Here is a 21,310-nt window from a genome sequence, read left to right as displayed (position 1 = left end):
TGCTTGTTAGCGTTATCCCGGACTACCTCAACGAAATTTCCGTTCTCGTCCTATGAGCTGTGTACGCCAGTTAACAGCCGCATGAGCGGCTGATAAGAACATTAAAAGAATCACAACAACCACAACGACAAGGACATTTTTAAACAAATTATTTGACAAAGCAATTCCGAAACATGTAACGGAACTGAGTATCCCTTTATCGGAGAGCCATCCCCTCTCTCACCACTATTGGCAAGCACTGAAAGTCCCGCCCTCTCCCTCGCCATTCACCATCCGGTTTCCGGTTTGAGATGAGAACGCCTACTGGGTAGGAGTGGGAGGGGCCTATCTACCAACCAGGAAGCCTCTGCACACGCTTCATATCATACAGTCACAACCTGACCAGGTGACGCTTTATATCTTTATAATCAAAACCAGAAAGGTAACGCTTTATCCCTTATATCTATATATAACCTGACAGGTAACGCTTTATATCTTTTTAGTCACAACCATACAGGTAACGCTTTATGACTTTATATCAAAACATGACAAGGTAATGCTTTATATCTTTATAATCACAACCTGACCATGTAACGCTTTATATTATCTTGTTAGTATATGCTACACGTGAACCTCGGGCTCCGTGAATAGTGGGGACAATTCTATGCTATTCCCCACTATTCACTAGCGCTTTATATCTTTAGAGTCATATCTGACAAGGTACCGCTTTATATCTTTATAATCGCAACCGGACAAGGTAACGCTTTATAACTAATCTAAAACCTGACTGGTCCACTCTGTGTTTGGTAGCCTACTTGGCTACAGTCATTTCCGACTGCTGCTTGATGACATAAATGAAAAAGTCTCACCTATAATCGATATATTAATGTAGCTGCTTCGTATGACATAAGTAGTAGCCTAGGCTATAAGATGTATGTACAATAACCTCCTTGAAGCGATTGATATATTAAGCTGGAAATATTTAATTCGATGTAACATTTGACAAACGTGTGATACCTCATCCTTATCTTTATTATCATCTCAACTAAATTATACTTTACCATGTTCTGTAATAAATAGAATTGCACACTTTCGTGGAGATACTTGTTCTGTAATTAATAGTATAACACAACTGGACTGCTTTGTATTCAGACTATTACTATGTTATTAGTTATAAGCTTGCATTATTGTCTTTCAATCTTCTATCCACCTATTAAACAATTGATTCACACCAATCCATGCAAATACTGGCTGGTTAATGAACACTCATGATGTACTGAGCTGAAAACATAGATAAAAAAAGAAAAATCATTAAGTGAGGAATGTTTCATCATCAACCACTTACCAATCTCTTCTGTTTTGTAGGGTGGGTTATGGAGTCCGCTGGGACAGAGGGGAACAGCCTATCACGGACTGAGTTCATCTATTGCTGCGGTGCCGTCACAGAGGTCCTCCGATTTGGCCCGGCTCACCTGAACCATGAACACAAGGTTCTGTTTCTGGTCATCCCTGGTTAGTTTGCCCCATGTTCAGATTCTGACCTGCCGTTTGTTAACTCTTATTGCTACATGATGAATTTATGTATTTATTGTCCTGTTTATGTATTTCAGCATTATTTATTAATTATTTTTGTGGTCACTTTTAAAAAAAAAAAACATGTTTATGGCGAATGTCAAGAATCCCAGAAGTCGAAATCGCGAATGGAAAGAATGGGAAATGGAAAGAATGGAAAAAATGATTCAAACGAGGTGGGTGGGTAGTAGGGCTGTAACGATACGCGTTTCGAAACTGAAATCGCGACACTCAAAGCCACGAACCTGTCTCGCGGTGTGAGAAGGCAGAAGCGCGATACGCCCTTTCTAACTCTCCGGTCAAATTGTCCGATTGAACTTTGCTAATAATTTGTCTAAATAATAGTCTGCTGACAGCGCCCCCTCCTATCGATGCCGTAAGTATGTGACGAGATGCCCTCTCTGTGATCACAGCTCTCCGTGGCTACGGAGGATTGCATTTCTCCACAGCTGTCAAAGTCCTCATATGCGATATGAACGACGTTTATCCAGAGTGGGCCAAGCGCGAAAAAAATTGCCTGTGTGATCCTGTCTCTATTGTTTTGTGTGATTTGACCGGCAGTTTGTCCGCTTATTGGTCGGAATGAAGCGGCCACCGATTATTGACAGGATGGGTACTTTATTCTACCGGACTCGTTCGCTTCTTTACGGTAGCGCTGAGCATTCACCAAATAAAAAAAAGCTTCACAGCTAATGTAGCCGTTAGCACACTCAGGATCTCGTAATTACGAGAAAAGATCTCGTAATTACGAGATAAGGATCTCGTAATTATGAGATAAGGATCTCGTAATTACGAGATAAGATATCATATATTTACGACATAAGGATCTCGTTTACGAGAAAAGGATCACGCCTCTCATTCATCAATAACGTTGCTGTCTAGCTGCAGGCCGGCAAAGATGACGCTATCTGACGCTATCGTATTTTATTTCCTGCTCGGGTTGAGGCATTGGGAAATATTGATTCTCCTTAAAAGTGAGGAGGGCATTAATATAAGTATGTGAACATTGCGCAGACATCTGAAGTCATTGGGACTGTTCAGGAGAAAAGCCCAGTCGGACCTGCTACAAGTGGCTCTCTTCCTGCAGGAGCAGTTGAACCAGTAGCCTACAGGATGCTTCACGGATACAAATTGTATCCATATGTATTAATGGTGCTGTCGATGGATTTTCCCGTATGGTCATATGGCTACATGCTTACACCACAAGTAGCAATCCCCGTGTTATTTCTGGCTACTTCCTTGATGTAGTGGAACCAGTTTTCTGAGAGATGCTACATTACCAGGGGTCATCCCTATGTTCCCCGGGTTCTATGTTCCCCGTTTTTCCCAAAAAGGGTCCTATGTTCCCCTGTAGCCATACATACCGGGGAGCATAGGACCCTTTTTGGGAAAAGCGGGGAACATAGGACCCTTTTCCCAGAAAAGGGTCCTATGTTCCCCGCAATCTATCAATCTTTAAAGATATTTGAACTTTGACGCGAAATTCGCGTGATGACAGCCAATCGGCGTTCAACAGCCTGGCCACTGAGTGACATGTGTAACGTAACAGCCAATCAGCGATTGGTTCATAACTGTTGTATAATGAGCGTATACATAACTGCCATGACGCCCAATCATTTTGTGAAAGTTTGCATATCACTCCGCGCCTGGAAGTAGAAGCAGTTACAAAGTAAAACATATGTAGAATGAGAGGGTGTAAATGTTGTTACTCCGGGAGTGAGCAAGGCGATGGAGAGACTAACGAAAGCTTAGGCACACGGCGAGAGGATAAATTGCCGGCAAACCGCTCTAGCCGAGCCTTCTCTTGGAGGGACGCTAAAGTGTGTTGCATAGCGACCGTCGTGCATTTTGAAGGCAGCCAGGAGGGACTACTTTTTTTTATTCTTTAATAAAACAGCTACTTTGACTTTCTTTTTTTTTTTTTTTTATGTAGTGTGTCTATGACTTTAGTTTTGCCATAATGGTAACCGTTGTATAAAAGCAATAGATCACTTCAGTCAGCGGTATGTGCTCATTATACCACTGTGAAGGTTTTTTTTTTAAATAATTTAACAACTGACAGGGTTTGCCTTTACTATGAACATAGTATTTTTAATTTGAATACATTAATTATGTGACATACTGTCACAGCCAATATTAAAACAAAATCGAATGTGGGCAGTGGGACAAAAATTCTATTTCCCCACAAAAACAATATTTTATTGATTAGTATAAAAACAATTTAGCTCATTAATTGGAAAAGAGCTTGAGGTAAGACGTTTTCTGAACAATAATGCATGGTATAAAGTTGAACACATATAATAATGCACTGCTGTATTCAACTTTTAAGAGCTGCGATGTGAGGGGCCAGCCACATGCCCTTTAAACCACCACGACAACAACATTTCCACTTCTGGGTTCCACTGAACAATTAACGCGTCAATATTCGAGGGGCTTTGGCCCATCAAATGATGGAACAAGCATCCCGTACTGGTTCAACTGCTCCTGCAGGAAGAGAGCCACTTGTAGCAACTCCGACTGGGCTTTTCTCCTGAACAGTCCCAATGACTTCAGAATGTCTGCGCAATGTTGACATACTTATATTAATGCCCTCCTCACTTTTAAGGAACATCCATATTTCCCAATGCCTAAACCCGAGCAGGAAATAAAGCACGATAGCGTCGGATAGCGTCATCTTTGCCGGCCAATGACTTCAGATGTCTGCGCAATGTTGACATACTTATATTAATGCCCTCCTCACTTTTAAGGAACATGATGATTTTCTGTTACGACAGACAATAAAGTTTTCTGAATCTGAATCTGAATCTGAATCAATATTACCCAATGCCTCAACCCGAGCAGGAGATTAAATACGATAGCGTCATCTTTGCCGGCCTGCAGCTAGACAGCAACGTTATTGATGAATGAGAGGCGTGATCCCCACATCCTCTATGTATCCCCACATCACGACTCACTACAATGGGTGCCCGGTCATTCAGCTGTTCAGCACCCAGGCTCTGGAACTCCCTCCCCCCACACATAAAACAGTCAGACACCATTACAACCTTCAAGTCACAACTCAAAACTCACCTGTTCAAACTCGCACACAACGTCTAACTGATCACTGTTTTGATTGGTTTTTTTTTGTTTTGTTTTTTTTGTCTTGTTTTTGTTTTATTTATTTCTTATTGCTTATGTTAATTTATTTATTTATTTATTTATTTTCCACAATGTCTTGTTTTTTAAAAAATGTATGATGACTATATGCTCTGTAAGGTGACCTTGGGTGTCTTGAAAGGCGCCTCTAAATGAAATGTATTATTATTATTATTATCCTTTTCTCGTAAACGAGATCCTTATGTCGTAAATATGATATTTTATCTCGTATTTACGAGATCCTTATCTCATAATTACGAGATCCGTATCTCGTAATTACGAGATCTTTTCTCGTAATTACGAGATCCGTATCTCGTAATTACGAGATCTTTTCTCGTAATTACGAGATCCTTATCTCGTAATTACGAGATATTATCTCGTAATTACGAGATCCTGAGTGTGCTAACGGCTACATTAGCTGTGAAACTTTTTTTTATTTGGTGAATGCTCAGCGCCACCGTACTTCTTCACTAGACAGTAGACACACACGCTACCGCTCGCTCTCCTCGCTCGTCCACTCACTCGCTGACGTCACTCACACACACACATACGCACACTGCCATTCTCGCGCACACACATAGGCCTACGCTACTCGTAACACTATGGGCCCTTACATAGTCGACGCGAGCGACGCGCGTAAACGACGTGAGTGACGCGAGCGTCGCGCTTCCTTTCATAGTCTACACAGCATACGCGAACGTCGCGGGCAATGCATGACATGCAATACACCACTCACGCCATGGGTGGCAGCAGAGTCACCGGTGTTTTCGCGGGGGGACGTTCGAGGTGACGTTCCGATCAAAGTGGCTACGGAAGAAGAGTGATGAAGCGCAGAGATAGGCGGTGGTATGTGCCCCCTTTAAATACCACACGAGATCAGGATGGGGAATTTGTTTCTCTGGTGCTTCCAATGCGAAGCATGGACGAGGAGAGGCATTTCCAGTATTTTCGGATGTCGGCACCAAAGTTTGATGATCTCCTTTCGCGAGTCATCCGATATCTTCCCGACTCTCACCAAAACCGGCCCTTGTCAGGGAGCAGCTGGCAGATTATTTTTTGTCAGATGCTGGCGTGTTTCCCCACCAGTACAATGTGCTACGATTGGGTATGCGCACTGACCAATAAATGTATATACATTGGTCACTTGGAAGCATGACTTTTGATTCATTAGTTATGTTACACAAGTTACCTAATTTGGTTTACGTCAAACTCATTAATTCATATCCATATAAAATGTTTATACAACGAGCTATTGCCTTGACAGATGAATGAATTATTTAAGTGTAGGCCTATAGCCAACGGCTTTAAGCTATAGCGCATAATGTCCACAGAAATTATATGGTAGCCAACATTATTAGAGAAAAGGGGTTTATTTATCAAATACAGAAAATAGTCCCACCATACACGCACACATTTTTCATTCACTACACACTCACGCTTTCAAATTTCATTCACTCAAAGAGGCTACTGAATTTATGTTTCAAATTGAACGTGAACACAAAACATTAAGTAATTAATTCAAATAGGCTAACAGTAAAACAAATAAGGCCAGTAATGGAACGAATATCGGGTGACAAGAAGATCATTAAAATGGCTCACAATCCCGCATCAGCTGTTTGATGTCGCGCATCAAAATAGCACTTTAACCCTGTGGAAGGGTTCGCATAAATTGGCACAGATAATTAGTAAAAGAGACGTCAAGTCATTCTTATCACGTTCCCGCATCCTCTCATATATTCTTCTGTAAATATAACCTATAGTAGTAATAATGTACAATATTTGCAGTATCGCCCCCACCGACTACGCTTGGTATTGCATGGATCGGCGCGTCGCGTATCAAAAATTTGGAGGACGCGTTTTGCTACGCTTCGACGTTTAATGGCGGCCGAAGCGTCGCGTCGCGTAGCCTTTTGGACGCGTAAGCGTAGCGTTGCGTCGACTATGTAAGGGCCCTATGCCTCGTAATTGCGACGTTCATGTTAGATGTTCATGTTTTTTCCCATCTACTGAAAGTTAGGCTATTAAACATGTTGCATTCTATACGGCCTGATTATGTCATTATTTAAGCTAAATAGCCTAATAAGAAGCGCTAATAGGATATTTGACTAAACCAACCAAACTAGTTGAGGGTTTTTGCCTACCTGCAAGCATCCTCCCACTGCAATCTTTGGTTATTTATTAATTTAGCTATACTTTAATAGTATTCTTTCTGTTCAAATCTGTTCAGTGTTCCAAATTATTTGTTATTAAATGTTACATTAAGTTAATTGTTATATTATTATTGAAAAAAATCGTGGGATGTATCGAACCGTGGGTCAAAAATCTTGATACAAACCGAATCGTGAGTTGGTGTATCGTTACAGCCCTAGTGGGTAGGTCTATCACAGGATGCAGTCTAGTAAGTCCTACTGGATGATCGTTATTAAAGTGCATATTGATTGTACTGGCCAGTTGTTTCGTTGTCAGTTGTTTTAGAGGATTTAAACTGTATAAATGCATGCTATGGTAGAAAAATGATAGACAACTGTCTCTAAATGATTAAGCCGCATATCACACGATTAACATGGAAGCTGAGTTGTCAGAATAAGCTAGTCCTGAATGTGACTACTTGCTGTTTCTACAGTTGTATTTATCATGATAATGCCTGTTTACTCTTAACTGAACTGTACATAAGGGTTAACAACCCCGTCTGGGGACAAGTGGACACCATGCCTTACCCTAACCTCATGGTTTGACATCCATCATCTTGGCTTTAATAGTGAAGCCTTATTGTCTTAAGTGTGTCCTGATCAACCCATGGGAATTAGTAGACTTCATGAAGCTGCCCACCGTATTTGCATAATAACATATTTTTGACGGTCGTAATTCTTGTTATTCCCCATTCTTGACTTTCCGGATTCCCTTTGGCCAAGAAATAGACTACAGAACAAAAAGAAATAGGGAATTATGCATGGGGAAACGTATACAAAAACAAAGTGTGACTATACCCTGCTTGGCTGTAAATAATTTCTGTCATATATGCTCTATAACATGCAGTTTTTAAAGTGTAATGGTCAGACATTTAGCAATGTTGTCCACCTCTAACTCCTCCAGGTAACCCTGGCATCGTGGGTTTCTACAAGACCTTTATGCAGGCTCTTCATGCTTCTTTTGGCTTTCGACATCCAGTGTGGGCTGTGAGCCATGCCGGCCACTGCGACCCGCCAGTCTCCATGGACATGGTTGAGGGTAAGGTACCACACATCGTTTTATCCTTATCAGAGTATGCATATCTGTGCCAGTGGAGTGTGAAATAAGCCCTTTATATCTATGAAGGGTTACGGCTTGGATGCAAATGTTTATTTTAGTGCTGTCAAGCGATTAAAATATTTAATTGCGATTAATCGCATCAATGCCATAGTTAGCTCACGATTTATCGTGAGTAATCGCAAATTATTTTTCTATGCTAAATATCCCTTGATTTCTTTGTCCCATTAATTTTTCTTATTTTAATGCTAATTTTAATTAACATGGAGAAGTGCATCGGCTTGCCTTGTGCAAATGTTTTTTTATCGATAACAACATTGGCATATACTGGTCAAAACAGGACGATACAAAAAAAAAGCCAATAGTGCAATTAAACGATGAACATACAAACATACTGCCTTGAACATAACAGTCAGGCTACTGCTTCTTTCTTTTGAGCCAAAAAAAAAAAATGGTAATAATAATATATATATATATATTTTTAAAAATAAAAGAATTGAGTTAATCGCGATAAAAAAATGAACGCCGTTAATAACGTGTTTAACTGACAGCACTAGTTTATTTGGTCATCTAAATGGATCACTCCCCCTAGGGGCCGCCTCACTCCTCCTAGGGGCCGCCTCACTCCTCCTAGGGGCCACCTCACTCCTCCTAGGGGCCGCCTCACTCCCCCTAGGGGCCGCCTCACTCCCCCTAGGGGCCGCCTCACTCCTCCTAGGGGCCGCCTCACTCCCCCTAGGGGCCGCCTCACTCCCCTAGGGGGAGTGAGGGCCCCTGACCACTGGTTCAGGGGCCCTACCTCAGTGAGGGGGCTGGTTCAGGGCCCCTACCTCAGTGAGGGGGCTGGTTCAGGGGCCCTACCTCAGTGAGGGGGCTGGTTCGGGGGCCCTACCTCAGTGAGGGGGCTGGTTCAGGGGCCCTAACTCAGTGAGGGGGCTGGTTCGGGGGCCCTACCTCAGTGAGGGGGCTGGTTCGGGGGCCCTACCTCAGTGAGGGGGCTGGTTCGGGGGCCCTACCTCAGTGAGGGGGCTGGTTCGGGGGCCCTACCTCAGTGAGGGGGCTGGTTCGGGGGCCCTACCTCAGTGAGGGGGCTGGTTCGGGGGCCCTACCTCAGTGAGGGGGCTGGTTCGGGGGCCCTACCTCAGTGAGGGGGCTGGTTCGGGGGCTGGTTCGGGGGCCCTACCTCAGTGAGGGGGCTGGTTCGGGGGCTGGTTCGGGGGCCCTACCTCAGTGAGGGGGCTGGTTCGGGGGCCCTACCTCAGTGAGGGGGCTGGTTCGGGGGCCCTACCTCAGTGAGGGGGCTGGTTCAGGGGCCCTACCTCAGTGAGGGGGCTGGTTCGGGGGCCCTACCTCAGTGAGGGGGCTGGTTCAGGGGCCCTACCTCAGTGAGGGGGCTGGTTCGGGGGCCCTACCTCAGTGAGGGGGCTGGTTCGGGGGCCCTACCTCAGTGAGGGGGCTGGTTCGGGGGCCCTACCTCAGTGAGGGGGCTGGTTCGGGGGCCCTACCTCAGTGAGGGGGCTGGTTCGGGGGCCCTACCTCTCTGAGGGGGCTGGTTCGGGGGCCCTACCTCTCTGAGGGGGCTGGTTCGGGGGCCCTACCTCTCTGAGGGGGCTGGTTCGGGGGCCCTACCTCAGTGAGGGGGCTGGTTCGGGGGCCCTACCTCTCTGAGGGGGCTGGTTCGGGGGCCCTACCTCAGTGAGGGGGCTGGTTCGGGGGCCCTACCTCAGTGAGGGGGCTGGTTCGGGGGCCCTACCTCAGTGAGGGGGCTGGTTCGGGGGCCCTACCTCAGTGAGGGGGCTGGTTCGGGGGCCCTACCTCTCTGAGGGGGCTGGTTCGGGGGCCCTACCTCTCTGAGGGGGCTGGTTCGGGGGCCCTACCTCTCTGAGGGGGCTGGTTCGGGGGCCCTACCTCTCTGAGGGGGCTGGTTCGGGGGCCCTACCTCAGTGAGGGGGCTGGTTCAGGGGCCCTACCTCTCTGAGGGGGCTGGTTCGGGGGCCCTACCTCAGTGAGGGGGCTGGTTCGGGGGCCCTACCTCAGTGAGGGGGCTGGTTCGGGGGCCCTACCTCAGTGAGGGGGCTGGTTCGGGGGCCCTACCTCAGTGAGGGGGCTGGTTCGGGGGCCCTACCTCTCTGAGGGGGCTGGTTCGGGGGCCCTACCTCTCTGAGGGGGCTGGTTCAGGGGCCCTACCTCTCTGAGGGGGCTGGTTCAGGGGCCCTACCTCAGTGACGGGGCTGGTTCAGGGGCCCTACCTCAGTGAGGGGGCTGTTTTAACCTGTGCACTCTGGGTCCTCAACAGGTGTGCAGCCTCACCCAGGCCCGGGTCAGTCTGACTCTGGCCAGGTGAGGCTGCATGGAGCAGCCTTCATCCACACACTCCAAAGTTACTGGTGCTTTTCTGTGTCTTTGTTTAGATGCCTCTTTCATCGAAGAGGGCGACATATTCGGGATCAATGGGCAGATTGAGCACAAACTGGCCTTCCTAAGAAAGCATGTTCCCAAGGAAACCCGCCTGGTTCTGCTGGGTCACTCCATCGGCTGCTACATCATTCTGGATATGATGAAGAGAAATCCTGAGCTCCAGGTCAGTTGAAGTTCTGCCATAGAATCACCACATGAAACCAGTTTCACTTCTTGTTCTTCATATTGCAGGTGTGTGCAGTTATAAAAGCCTTCCTGCAATAGCATGCACAGATTAAAATGGGCACCTAAACATAATTTATTTCATTGTAACATTGCTATAAAGGGGTATATCAGGGCTGCAAAATTAATTGTTTGGCAAATTGAACCGATAATCTGTTAATCGCAATGAATAATCGTAATACCAATTTCTTACCACATAATCACAATCATTTTCGTCAAAATGGACGAAAATAACTAATATTTCCATCCTAACTTTTCCTATCAGCCTACAGCCAATCTGCGCAAAGCAGCTCTGTAACCGTTGATTCCACCCCCACACATTGATGATGATTCCATAATACATTGCACTCGTATACAGTGTTGGGAAGGATACTTTTAAAATGTATCCAGTTCTAGAATACAGAATACATGCCCAAAAATGTAATATGTAACGTTTTCCGTTTCATCACTCAATCTGAGTATTGTATTCCGAATACTTGGATTACTTCCACATTGAATTGCATTTTATAAGTGTAGGAATGCAGCATCAAATCCTGCTTACTAAACAGGCCTATTCTGGTGTGTTCTTCTGTTCAAACTGGCTGAATGTGTTAGGCCCAAGTCTCCCTGAAAGGTCACTATTTAATATAATTTTCTGTAGTGGAAGAAAGACTATAAGGGTATGTTAATGCGAAAGATATTTGCTATTACATCAAACCTTTTTTTCACTGAAAAAAGTTATGAATCGTTCAATCATTGGAAGAAAAGGTCTGGGGCGGGGTAAAGATAAGAGAGTTGGGGAAAGCGTCTGTGAAAGCAGGCTAAATAATCATGGATATCCAGTGGGTGGCACTCGTTGTGATAACCCTCGAACTCCTTCTCCCTCATTCTGTTGCTGAATGTGTGAAATGCATCGCCATTTTTATGTGTGTTTTCCGGCATACGTTTTCTGTGGGTGTCCAAATTCCCAGACGGTCCGAAAATTTGCTGCTAGTCTTGGAGTTGCCGCCAATCGCACAATAATTCCCATAATGCGCGCAGCTGAGTGGGTGCCTGTTAGGGTTAGGGTTAGGGTCCAAAAAGGCGTATTCTTTGTAGAACTGGATCGGACCGAGGTGCGTTCGCTTTCACATCTCACATAACCCTAACCCTAACCCTAACCCTAACCGAGACCAGCTGTTCAGGGAGGTCTCGGTCGGCTGGTTTGGTTCACATCGAAGTGATGGGGTTGCATTCACACCAACGCAGACGTACCGAACCAAGGGACCAAACTCGTTTAGTGCGTACTAAATGCTGTTGGTGTGAAAGCACGAATAAATTCCTGAAACAGAAGTATCGTCATGTATTCCATTGATTTCAACAATGTAACTGTATTCTAAATACCAACAATTTAAATTGTAACTGTAACGGAATAGAGTTAGCTATAATTTGTATTCTGAATACGTAACGCCGGTACATGTAATCCGTTACTATCCAGAACTGCACATATAATACTGCATACAATACTAACCCTAACCCTATAATACTAACCCTAACCCTAATACTTCCAACAAACTGCATCAGTCCAACTCCAGAGTTCAATCTTTCCATTTCATTAAAAGGGTCCCAGACGGTTTTATCCCCCTGGATATAACCATGGCGGATAAAACCCAGCGGAATGTATCTGCCCTTCCTCAATAACATCCTTGATATCATCTCCAGGTCCTTAAGGCTGTCATGCTATTCCCCACCATCGAGCGCATGGCCCAGACCCCCCAGGGCCGCATCCTGACCCCCGCCCTGTGCCACATGCGCTACCTGGCCTACCTGCCACTCTTCCTGCTCTCGCTGCTGCCTGAAAGGCTCAAGACCGCCCTGGTGAAGCTGGCCTTTTGCCGCATCCAATCCCTGGACAGCACGGTGGTGGCTCCCACCGTCGACCTGCTCAGCGGGGACTGCGCAGGTCGGTTTTATTACAACATAGCTTTCACTCCAGGGAATACAAATTGTATCTATTTTTTTATAGGAAATACAAAACATGGGCAAAGGCAGTAAAATAAAAGCATGTGTTTTTATTACTCTATTGATCTGTTTTGTCTTTTTCAGCCAATGCTATGTACATGGGTGGTCAGGAGATGAAAGGTGTTTTGGAAAGAGATAACCTGACAATTAAAACGAATTTGAAAAAGGTAAGGGAAACCCATTATTTCAGATTGTATGCCTGTGCCAATTTATTTAATTGCAAAACCTGAGTTTGGGACTTGGTCTAAAAGTGCATGATTCAGTATTTGTATTGTGGTGGTCATTCCCCATGCATGTTTTACTGGTATCACACAGAACAATTGTAGTAATGTAAATAGTATAAAATCACAACTTATGGGCCACTATGTTACTGGCATAATATTAGAAACCACTTCTCCCTCTTCAGCTTGTGTTTTACTACGGGGCGGCGGACCACTGGTGTCCTGTCCAGTATTATCACGACATCAAGAAAGACTTTCCCAGTGGAGACATAAGACTTTGCAGAAATGGCTTCCGCCACGCCTTCGTACTGGACACGGGAAAGGACGTTGCAGGGATGGTTATCGAATGGCTGTCCAATGATTTGAGGACATGAGTTGGTCCTTGATACTAATATCATATAGGGAATATGTGACTGAGGAACTCGATGACTCCATGTACCGGATCCAATAGGAAAAGCAAACTTCGATTGCATCAATGATTACTCGCCTTAATGGGTTTTGTTATTTTTGGACTGTGCGGGTAAAATCTGAAGAAGAAGTCTGATGACTGGAGACTGTTTTTTAAATACAGTGCTGTATAAATTAATTTATTAAGTTACGTTCTTAAATCAAGAGTTGTACAGAGGGAGAGAGCAGAAGAAAGAACCAAAAAACAAGTGAATCAGTGAGGGAATAGCTGATGGATGGCAATGCCATTCCTAACAAATGATTCATAAATGATAGCGCTTAAATCATACAGTCAGATTTATTTACAGATTAAGATAAAATTAAATTGCATTTTATTAATCCCGAATGGGAAATTTGGATAATTATGATGTGCATTATGATGATTATGGTAATGTGATAAACCTTGATAGACTGGACTGCCTAAAGATTACTGCAACCAAATGTATCACACCAGTCAGCTCCAGCCTTAAAGGGGTAGTTCGGAATTTTGGACATAGGGCCTGATTCCCAAGTTAGCCTTGGTGTTCTTTATCATTGGAGATAGTTTAACACATTTCATTCAGTCCTTCTAGTTGCAGAGTTCACTCGTGCTAGGCTAGCGCACGTCAACGGGCAATACTAGCCTGCTAATAAAACAGTCTTACAAACTTCACAGTACACACGAGGTACATCAATTATAACGCCAGACTATCGATGTGAATGTCTGTGTTGATAGAATAATGTTAGAAATAAAACTAACCTTGCATCGCTTGAATCATCGCATTATTGGGGGACTACTTTCTCAGCAGCAGCGGAATTTAACCTAGGTATCAGTCCGCCGCTGCCGTACTACCAGGAATATAACACTGCTGATGAGACACGGCAAGTCCCTCAAAATGCAATGCAATGCAAGGTTGGTTTTGAAACATGCGGCTGCTGCCACCTAGTGGACCAGCGGATTAACATGTTTTAGTTGCAATTTTATCTATATATATAAATTATGAAATGAAAGGCTGGGGTTTTGTTTTATATAATTTGTTTATATTGTTAAGGAGTAGTAGTATTGGTGCGTTCACATCACTGAAAACATTTTAGCGACATCGGAAGGTTCTCGTGAACGACACCTTATGACGCTCTTATTATTCTACTTCTGTTCGGCAACTTGGGCCAGATTTTGATAACAGAGTTGCCCAGTTGGTGACGTATGGTTTACTTGTGACGCGCATGCACATGGCGGAACTTGAAAGTTTTAATCAATATAAAAGAATCAACCATTATATCACATACTCTACTCTGTTTGCATCGACTTTGCTCAGTTTTAAACATTGTGTACTGGTTAACCAGCTCTAGATAAGGGCAAGTGCTGCCTTCCATACAGTGGCAATACAACATGCTTTTTTTTATCGGATAAAAAATCCCTGCGGTGAAGAACTTTTAGATTCCTAACGCAGTGCACATGAACGGTCGCTGCCGGGGAACAGCGGCCGTAAGCGTGAGCGTCATCACTGGCGAGCCGTCTCGTTATCCCCATCAGGATGAACGCACCTTTAATGCCTACATGAGGCCGTAGCACAGTTAATGCCGCCTCAAAACAGCTACGAGGTTCGGAAGCTCTTACGTGTCTTTACGTAAACCTTCCCTTCTTCCGAAATAAGAGCGTTCAGGAAACGGCTCTCAGAATTGCGTAGGCTATGACATAAAACCGGAAAAACAGATCATTCGTGAGACTTCATAACAACTAAAATGATGGATGCCCGCAGGGACCTCTTTGCGCTTCTTTGCTTAATCAGATGAATAATTTATTAGAACTGATTGCGATGGTTGAACATGAGCGAGAATTTCTCAGGTGATGTTTATAATTGTAATCTATAATGTATCGTTATGAAAATGTTAGACTGGATGTTAAGTTTGCCTCTTAAGGTGCGGACACACCAAAAGCGTATCCCGCGTACCATGTACGCGTGTAACGCAGCTAAAATGTTGCTTGACCATTTTGTGTCAAAAATGGTCCTACATACGTAGCTACGCGCCTGTGGCTGCGCTGGATTTAGGAGTCCGAGGAAGGAAACCCAAACGCCGCCGTGTCTGGGTGCATGATAGAGCTTGAATCGGGTTAGATTAAATAATCTCGGATATAAATAACAATAATCGGGTTAAATAACTTCACATGGTGTGTCTGGTGTGTTTCCAGCATTCGTAGTGTTGATCGGCAGAGAAATAGTCCGCCAAGACGTTGAGGTTGCTTAGCAACCAGAGACTCTGTCCATGCAAGTGAACGGAGCGTTCACTCTTCGTCATAACTATCAAACCAAACATCCTTCACATTCACCGAGTGAACATTATGAAAGTAAAATGCACATTTCTCGCTAAAAATGTTTCCATAAATGCATTTAATGGCGTAACTATGTTACTATTTCCACCCAGAATAAAGAAAGATGTCTGCCGTATGCTTCTGTGCAAGGGTCACTACTCTCTGCCAGTGACGTTGGGTCAAGCTCCACGCTGATTGGCTATTGCGGCTAAGTATCACACGTATGAGCGTAAAAAGTTCAATTTTTTGAACTCATCGCGTACGCGCGTATATATACGCGCCTCATACGCCCCTAACGCGAGTAAAATGTTGCTTGGTACGCATGATACGCGTGTACGCACCTCATACGCGCGTAAACCAATGCTTCCCTATGGAAAATTTGCCGATTTTATACGCGTGGTACGCGGGTAACGCGTTTGGTGTGGCCGTACCTTTAGTGCTTGCTGCCAGTTCACTTTAGTCTATCAATGAAATGGGCTGCCATTGTTGTGACGTGATCTCAGAGGACTCGGGTAGCTCTACTTCCGCACGAAACACTGAGCGAAAACTCCGGCCCAACAGAGCGTTCAAAGCACTTTCCTCCGAGCATAAGGTCCGAACCTCCCGGAAACTCAGACCGTTTCGAAGGCGGCATAACAGACGAGCTGAGGTGGTGACGTCATCGAGTCTGCTGCTGTTCCAATTGACCTGTCGCTAAGTCACGCCCCCAGTCGTTACCATGACGAACTCGGACAAACAAGCCAGGCTAGTTAACAAAAACATATGGAAAAATGGCAGCTGACAGTATATCAAAGCAGGTTTTGGGCGAAAAATATTACATTTCTTCTTCCAGGAGCAATCGAAAGGGACTCTCTTACGCTATGGAAGGGTGTATTCAAAACTTCAGAAATACCTAGAGAAGGTGACAAGCTTAAATTAATTTGGTATTCTGGCCTGTCACAGTCTGATCCACATTCCACGTTTTCTTCTCCTGTTGTGTCTTGGGAAAAGGGATGAAATATACCCCATTCTGCACCCTCTCGGGATACCGACTCTCCGTGCTACATTTACCCCAAGCACATTGTTTGACCATGTTATATTTTTTTTACACAAGCAACATAAATCCACCATTAAATTGTTATATTATGCCTCCTCCCTGTTGTTTTCAATGGAGTTGTCCGAGCTGATGTCCGAGTATAGTCTGGGCTGGAATGTCATTGTCTCATCTGCGTTCTAAGGACGGAACTCAGCGACGGCTCAATTGCAGGTGCCTCCTCCCGTCCTCGGAAGTTTGTATCACATTCTAACCCTAACCCTAACTTGCCAAGTTCAAACTTCCAAGTCTGCGAGTCCGAAGTTTGCGTACTACTTGGTATTGAGAAACGACTAATGTCTAATAGGAAGATAACTGGCACTCTCCGGTAACTTCCGGTTTCTGAACTGGTTTTGGTAACACATCTCTGTCCATGTGAGGGCGCTCGCCGGCGGGTGCAGAAAGAACGGCAGTCGACGGGGTTTCACCCTCAAATTCCACTTTTCTTTTATATATATGTATATGTGTGTATATATATTTATATATATGTGTGTGCGTACTTGGTATTGAGAAACGGCTATAGTCTGCCGTTGACGTCGCTTAGCAACCGAATACGCTGGGGTTGATAAGTTACCGGACTACTTGTGGAGTGATACGAAAGATGGCAAAAATCAATTTTCCTTGACATAGGTGCCGGTCAATATATGCTTAGCAACGGTCAATTATCAAAGAAAAATTGACAGCCGGAAGTTGTGAACTTGCCCATGCAAGTGAACGGAGCGTTCCACAGCATTGAGAAGAGCCGTGTAATAAATATATATAATGTATGTGATGTATATAATAATAATAATAATAATAATAATAAATTTTATTTATACTGCACTTTATATTCAAGAATCTCAAAGTGCTTCAGAGAAAAAAATACCAAAAAAACTATTAAAAAAAAAGAAGGGGGAACCTCAAAGAAAGTTTAGCTGAATGCTCTTTTAAAGAGATGGGTTTTGAGGTTCCGTTTAAAAAGAGCTGTAGTCTGTGGAGCCCTCAGGTGGTCAGGGAGGGCGTTCCATAGTCTAGGGGCAGCAGCAGAAAGGGCCCGATCACCCATGGTGCACAGCTTCGTATGTCGGGTTTGGAGGGTGTGAGTGGATCCTGAACGGAGTGTACGTGAGTTTGTCGGGGGGGTGAGGAGTTCCTGAAGGTAGAGGGGGGCAAGTCCGTGAAGGCACTGGTGGGTGAGGAGGGAGACCTTGTACTCAATTCTGAGTGAGACAGGGAGCCAGTGCAGTGATTTCAGGATGGGGGTGATGTGGTCATGCTTGCGCACCCTCATCAGGACCCTGGCAGCACTGTTTTGAATGTATTGGAGCCTCTGGATGCTCTTGCCAGGGATCCCAATGAGGAGTGCATTGCAGTAGTCCAACCTGGAGGAGACAAAGGCATGGACGAGCTTCTCTGCATCAGCCAGGGTGAGTGATTGGCGGAGTTTGGCGATGTTCCTGAGGTGGTATAAAGCTGTCTTACAGAGGTGTTTGATGTGGGTGTCAAAATTAAGTTGTGGGTCCATTTTAACACCGAGGTTGGTGACGGATGTGGAAAGGGGGACGTTTTTGCCAGAGAAGGTGATATTGGTGATGGTGGGGGAGCGGAGCTGATGTGGCGTGCCAACAAGGATGGCTTCCGTTTTATGGCTGTTAAGTTGTAGGAAGTTGAGCTTCATCCACGCCTCTATCTCCTCCAGGCAGGTGGTCAGTGTGGATGTTGGCAGAGGGGCAGAAGAAGTGGGGGTTGTCCTGATGTAGAGCTGTGTATCATCAGCATAGCAGTGGTAAGACAAGCCATGCCTGCTAATGACACTACCCAGGGGGAGCATGTACAGTGAGAACAGTGTGGGGCCCAACACCGAGCCCTGGGGGACACCGCAGGTGACGTTGTTGGTGTGTGATTTTGCTTTGCCCAGGGCAACGTGCTCAGTTCTGTCAGTGAGGTACGAGGTGAACCAGTTCTTTACATTTCCTGATAGTCCAATGGTGTATTGCAGGCGGTGAAGGAGAATATTGTGGTCAACCGTATCAAAAGCAGCTGTTAAGTCCAGGAGGATGAGGAGAGATGGGGAGCCGGTGTCTGCTGCCATCAGGAGGTCATTTGTGACCCTGACCAAGGCTGTTTCTGTACTGTGGCCATAGCGGAAACCAGACTGGAATTTTTCAAACAAGTGATGTTGTATGAGGTGATCCTGGAGTTGTGCTGCAACTGTTTTTTCCAGAACTTTTGACAGAAATGGGAGATTTGAGATGGGCCTGTAGTTGGAGAGGACTTCTGGATCAAGGGTAGGTTTTTTTAATGTTGGTCTGATGACAGCAGTTTTTAATGCAGATGGGATATGGCCGGCCAGGAGGGAGTGGTTAATGATATTGGTGATGAGTGGAGAGACAGCAGAGATGTTGGCCTTCAGCAGAGCTGTAGGGAAGGGGTCTAATATATACTGTACATATAGTGTGTAGTGTATAATGTCTAGGTAACGCTTTATATTAAGGTCCTTGTAATAACCCTTTGTTAATAGGTAATAAGACACTAATTATATGCTTATTAACATTAATTGGTGTTAATAAGACTATCAGTCTTATCAGTTTCGTATAGTTGTTAATAAAAGCATTACAAACCCATTTATTGATTCTTACTAACTTACCTATTATGTCATTGTTAAAACTTTATGTAGCATTTTTTTATGCTTATTAAAAGGTTGTATCAGCGATTCTGATTGAAACATAAAGTATCACATTCATCTGCTTTTTCCTCACGATTCGCTAGCTGCCCGTCCCATAATATATGCCAGTACACACCAGAGCTAAGGAGTCCAACGGGGGAACGTGACCGCCCCTTCACCGTCTTTGTTTGTCATGTGTTTGTCTAAGTATGTAAAACAATAACTGAACAAGACAGCTACCATTCACCACAACGCTTGGGCTATCTCCATAGCAAGAGAGAGAAGGACCAGCGCTCACCAGGAACCCAGGTGAGTCACTACACACGTGCCCCGGAAGCTAGTTGCCTACCAGCTGTGGTTATACCACTTATGTGTCTCGACTCCTGCCTAGACAGACAGTTTCCCTAGATACCAGTGGGGTCGTGACAAATGCTTATGAAGGTTATTAAGTCATACATACATATATAGATACATATATGCATGTATACTGTCACAGCCCGGCTCTTGGCCATAACAAATAGGGACACACACCAAGGTTTAAATGCAAAAGTAATCATAATTTATTGATAAACAAAAGGTAACCAAAAATAATGCTTTAACAAAAGTCAACTGATGTCTGGAGAGGGAGAGAGCCATGGGCAGACTGGTGAGCCTTATATCTACCCCACACTGATTGGGCTGATTGTGTAGCTCCACCCACCCGGAACCACCTTAAAGGAGAAGTTACCCACAGATAGCCAGTGGGGTATTCCACAAAGCCGGTTCTATGACATAACCGGGTAATTTAATACAGGGTTTGCGGTAACCCTAGGTTTTCCGCTCCGAAATGAACACTGTATGTTAGTTACTATGGAAACATATGCTCTGAATCAAACATGGTCGGAGCAGGTTTTGCGCAGGTTAAGTTTGGAATATAACCCGGTTTTGGGTATTTAAAGGTCCCATGACATACTATTTTATGGATGCTTTAATATAGGTATTAGTGGGCCACTAACACAGTATTCAAAGACGTTCCCGAAATTCAGCCGTGGTGCAGAGTTACAGCCACTCCGAGCCAGTCGCACATTGAGCTTCCCCCAAATGCGCTGTTTTGGTGTCTGTAGCTATAATGCAAATGAGGAGAAGCGAGGTGGGTCAAGGAGGAGGGTGGGGGTGTGGCCCTGAGCAGCTTGCAGCCACGGTACCATGCGCTCTGTTTACAGTGGATGTATCGCAATGGCGAGGCACACACAGCCTTTAGCCATGTTCTGTAAATATTCTAGAACACACGGGAGTCCTGTGGGGTATTCCACGAACTGAGGTTTATCAAACAGAGTTAACGCTGATCTTTAGGTTGATTGACCCTGTGCCAACTAGACCAGAGCTGTCGGTTCCACCGCACGGGTTATGCATTAGTTCAATCAACTCGGGGTTGGTTAACACAGGGTTGTGCGCGTCCACGCCAAACCTATAAAGACGTGATGTATGGATCATGGAAACCCTGATCGAAATGGCAAAACGGGCCACTTATTTCAATGAAATCGAACTCCAGGTTCTCCTGGAGAGCTATGACATGATGACATTATCACAAGAAAGGGAACGCTAAAGCCTCTGCAACCCGGAGAACCAAAGCCTGGCAGCGGATCGCTGACCGCGTAAATGTGTTAGTTACACGTCAAAAGCATGATCCTTAATATTTGAGACATGAATCTATAAATGTCCCAGTTAAGCATTCTTAATGTTCCTACCACATAACCCTTTTCTTCTAAAAATAATATGTACTCCGATGGCACCCAAGCGGTCAGCGGATCAAGTAAAAATGAAGTATGAAAACATACAAACTGGTATTTTCCCACCATCGTATTGGTATATTTTGTCAGTCCAGCATTTAAATTGTCATACCATATTTGTCACTCCTGCATTTAAGCCCTTTTTTTTTTCAAGCCAATCGTATAAAGGCAGACAGTCGGCAGACTGGATCTGGCCCTCAAATTGTCTTGACCCCGGTGGAGGAGCTGGCAATAGACATAAATTCAGGGTGCCCTGGCATGGAGGGGGTACCTGGAGGTACCTCCTCAGAGAGTCAGGGGCCATGGAGGGTACCC

General features: G+C 44.8%; 1 protein-coding gene and 1 long non-coding RNA gene across 5 annotated transcripts; both read left to right on the top strand.

Annotated features, from left to right (window-relative positions):
* Positions 1-264: 264 nt before the first annotated feature.
* On the top strand, positions 265-14,481 carry ldah (lipid droplet associated hydrolase). Of its 4 annotated transcripts, none has more exons than XM_060052922.1 (7): positions 265-385; positions 1,345-1,491; positions 7,780-7,914; positions 10,344-10,513; positions 12,253-12,493; positions 12,637-12,719; positions 12,959-14,481. In XM_060052922.1, exons 2-7 carry the CDS (start codon positions 1,353-1,355, stop codon positions 13,145-13,147), a joined length of 957 nt encoding a protein of 318 aa, XP_059908905.1. In that variant the 5' UTR covers positions 265-385; positions 1,345-1,352; the 3' UTR covers positions 13,148-14,481. The 4 variants fall into 4 exon arrangements, with proteins under 4 accessions (XP_059908905.1, XP_059908904.1, XP_059908907.1 ...); XM_060052921.1 differs by having other exon boundaries at positions 276-421; XM_060052924.1 differs by lacking the exon at positions 265-385 and adding an exon at positions 475-496.
* Positions 14,482-15,949: 1,468 nt separating this feature from the next.
* LOC132458326 (uncharacterized) lies at positions 15,950-19,185 on the top strand. The gene is made up of 2 exons (XR_009525891.1): positions 15,950-17,355; positions 18,980-19,185. It is a non-coding gene; the product is annotated as an uncharacterized LOC132458326 (long non-coding RNA).
* Positions 19,186-21,310: the final 2,125 nt, after the last annotated feature.

The sequence above is a fragment of the Gadus macrocephalus genome, chromosome 5, assembly GCF_031168955.1.
Source record: "Gadus macrocephalus chromosome 5, ASM3116895v1".
Lineage (NCBI taxonomy): Eukaryota > Metazoa > Chordata > Actinopteri > Gadiformes > Gadidae > Gadus > Gadus macrocephalus.
Note: the sequence above shows the minus strand (reverse complement) of the source record. Positions and strands in the feature narration are given on the sequence as shown.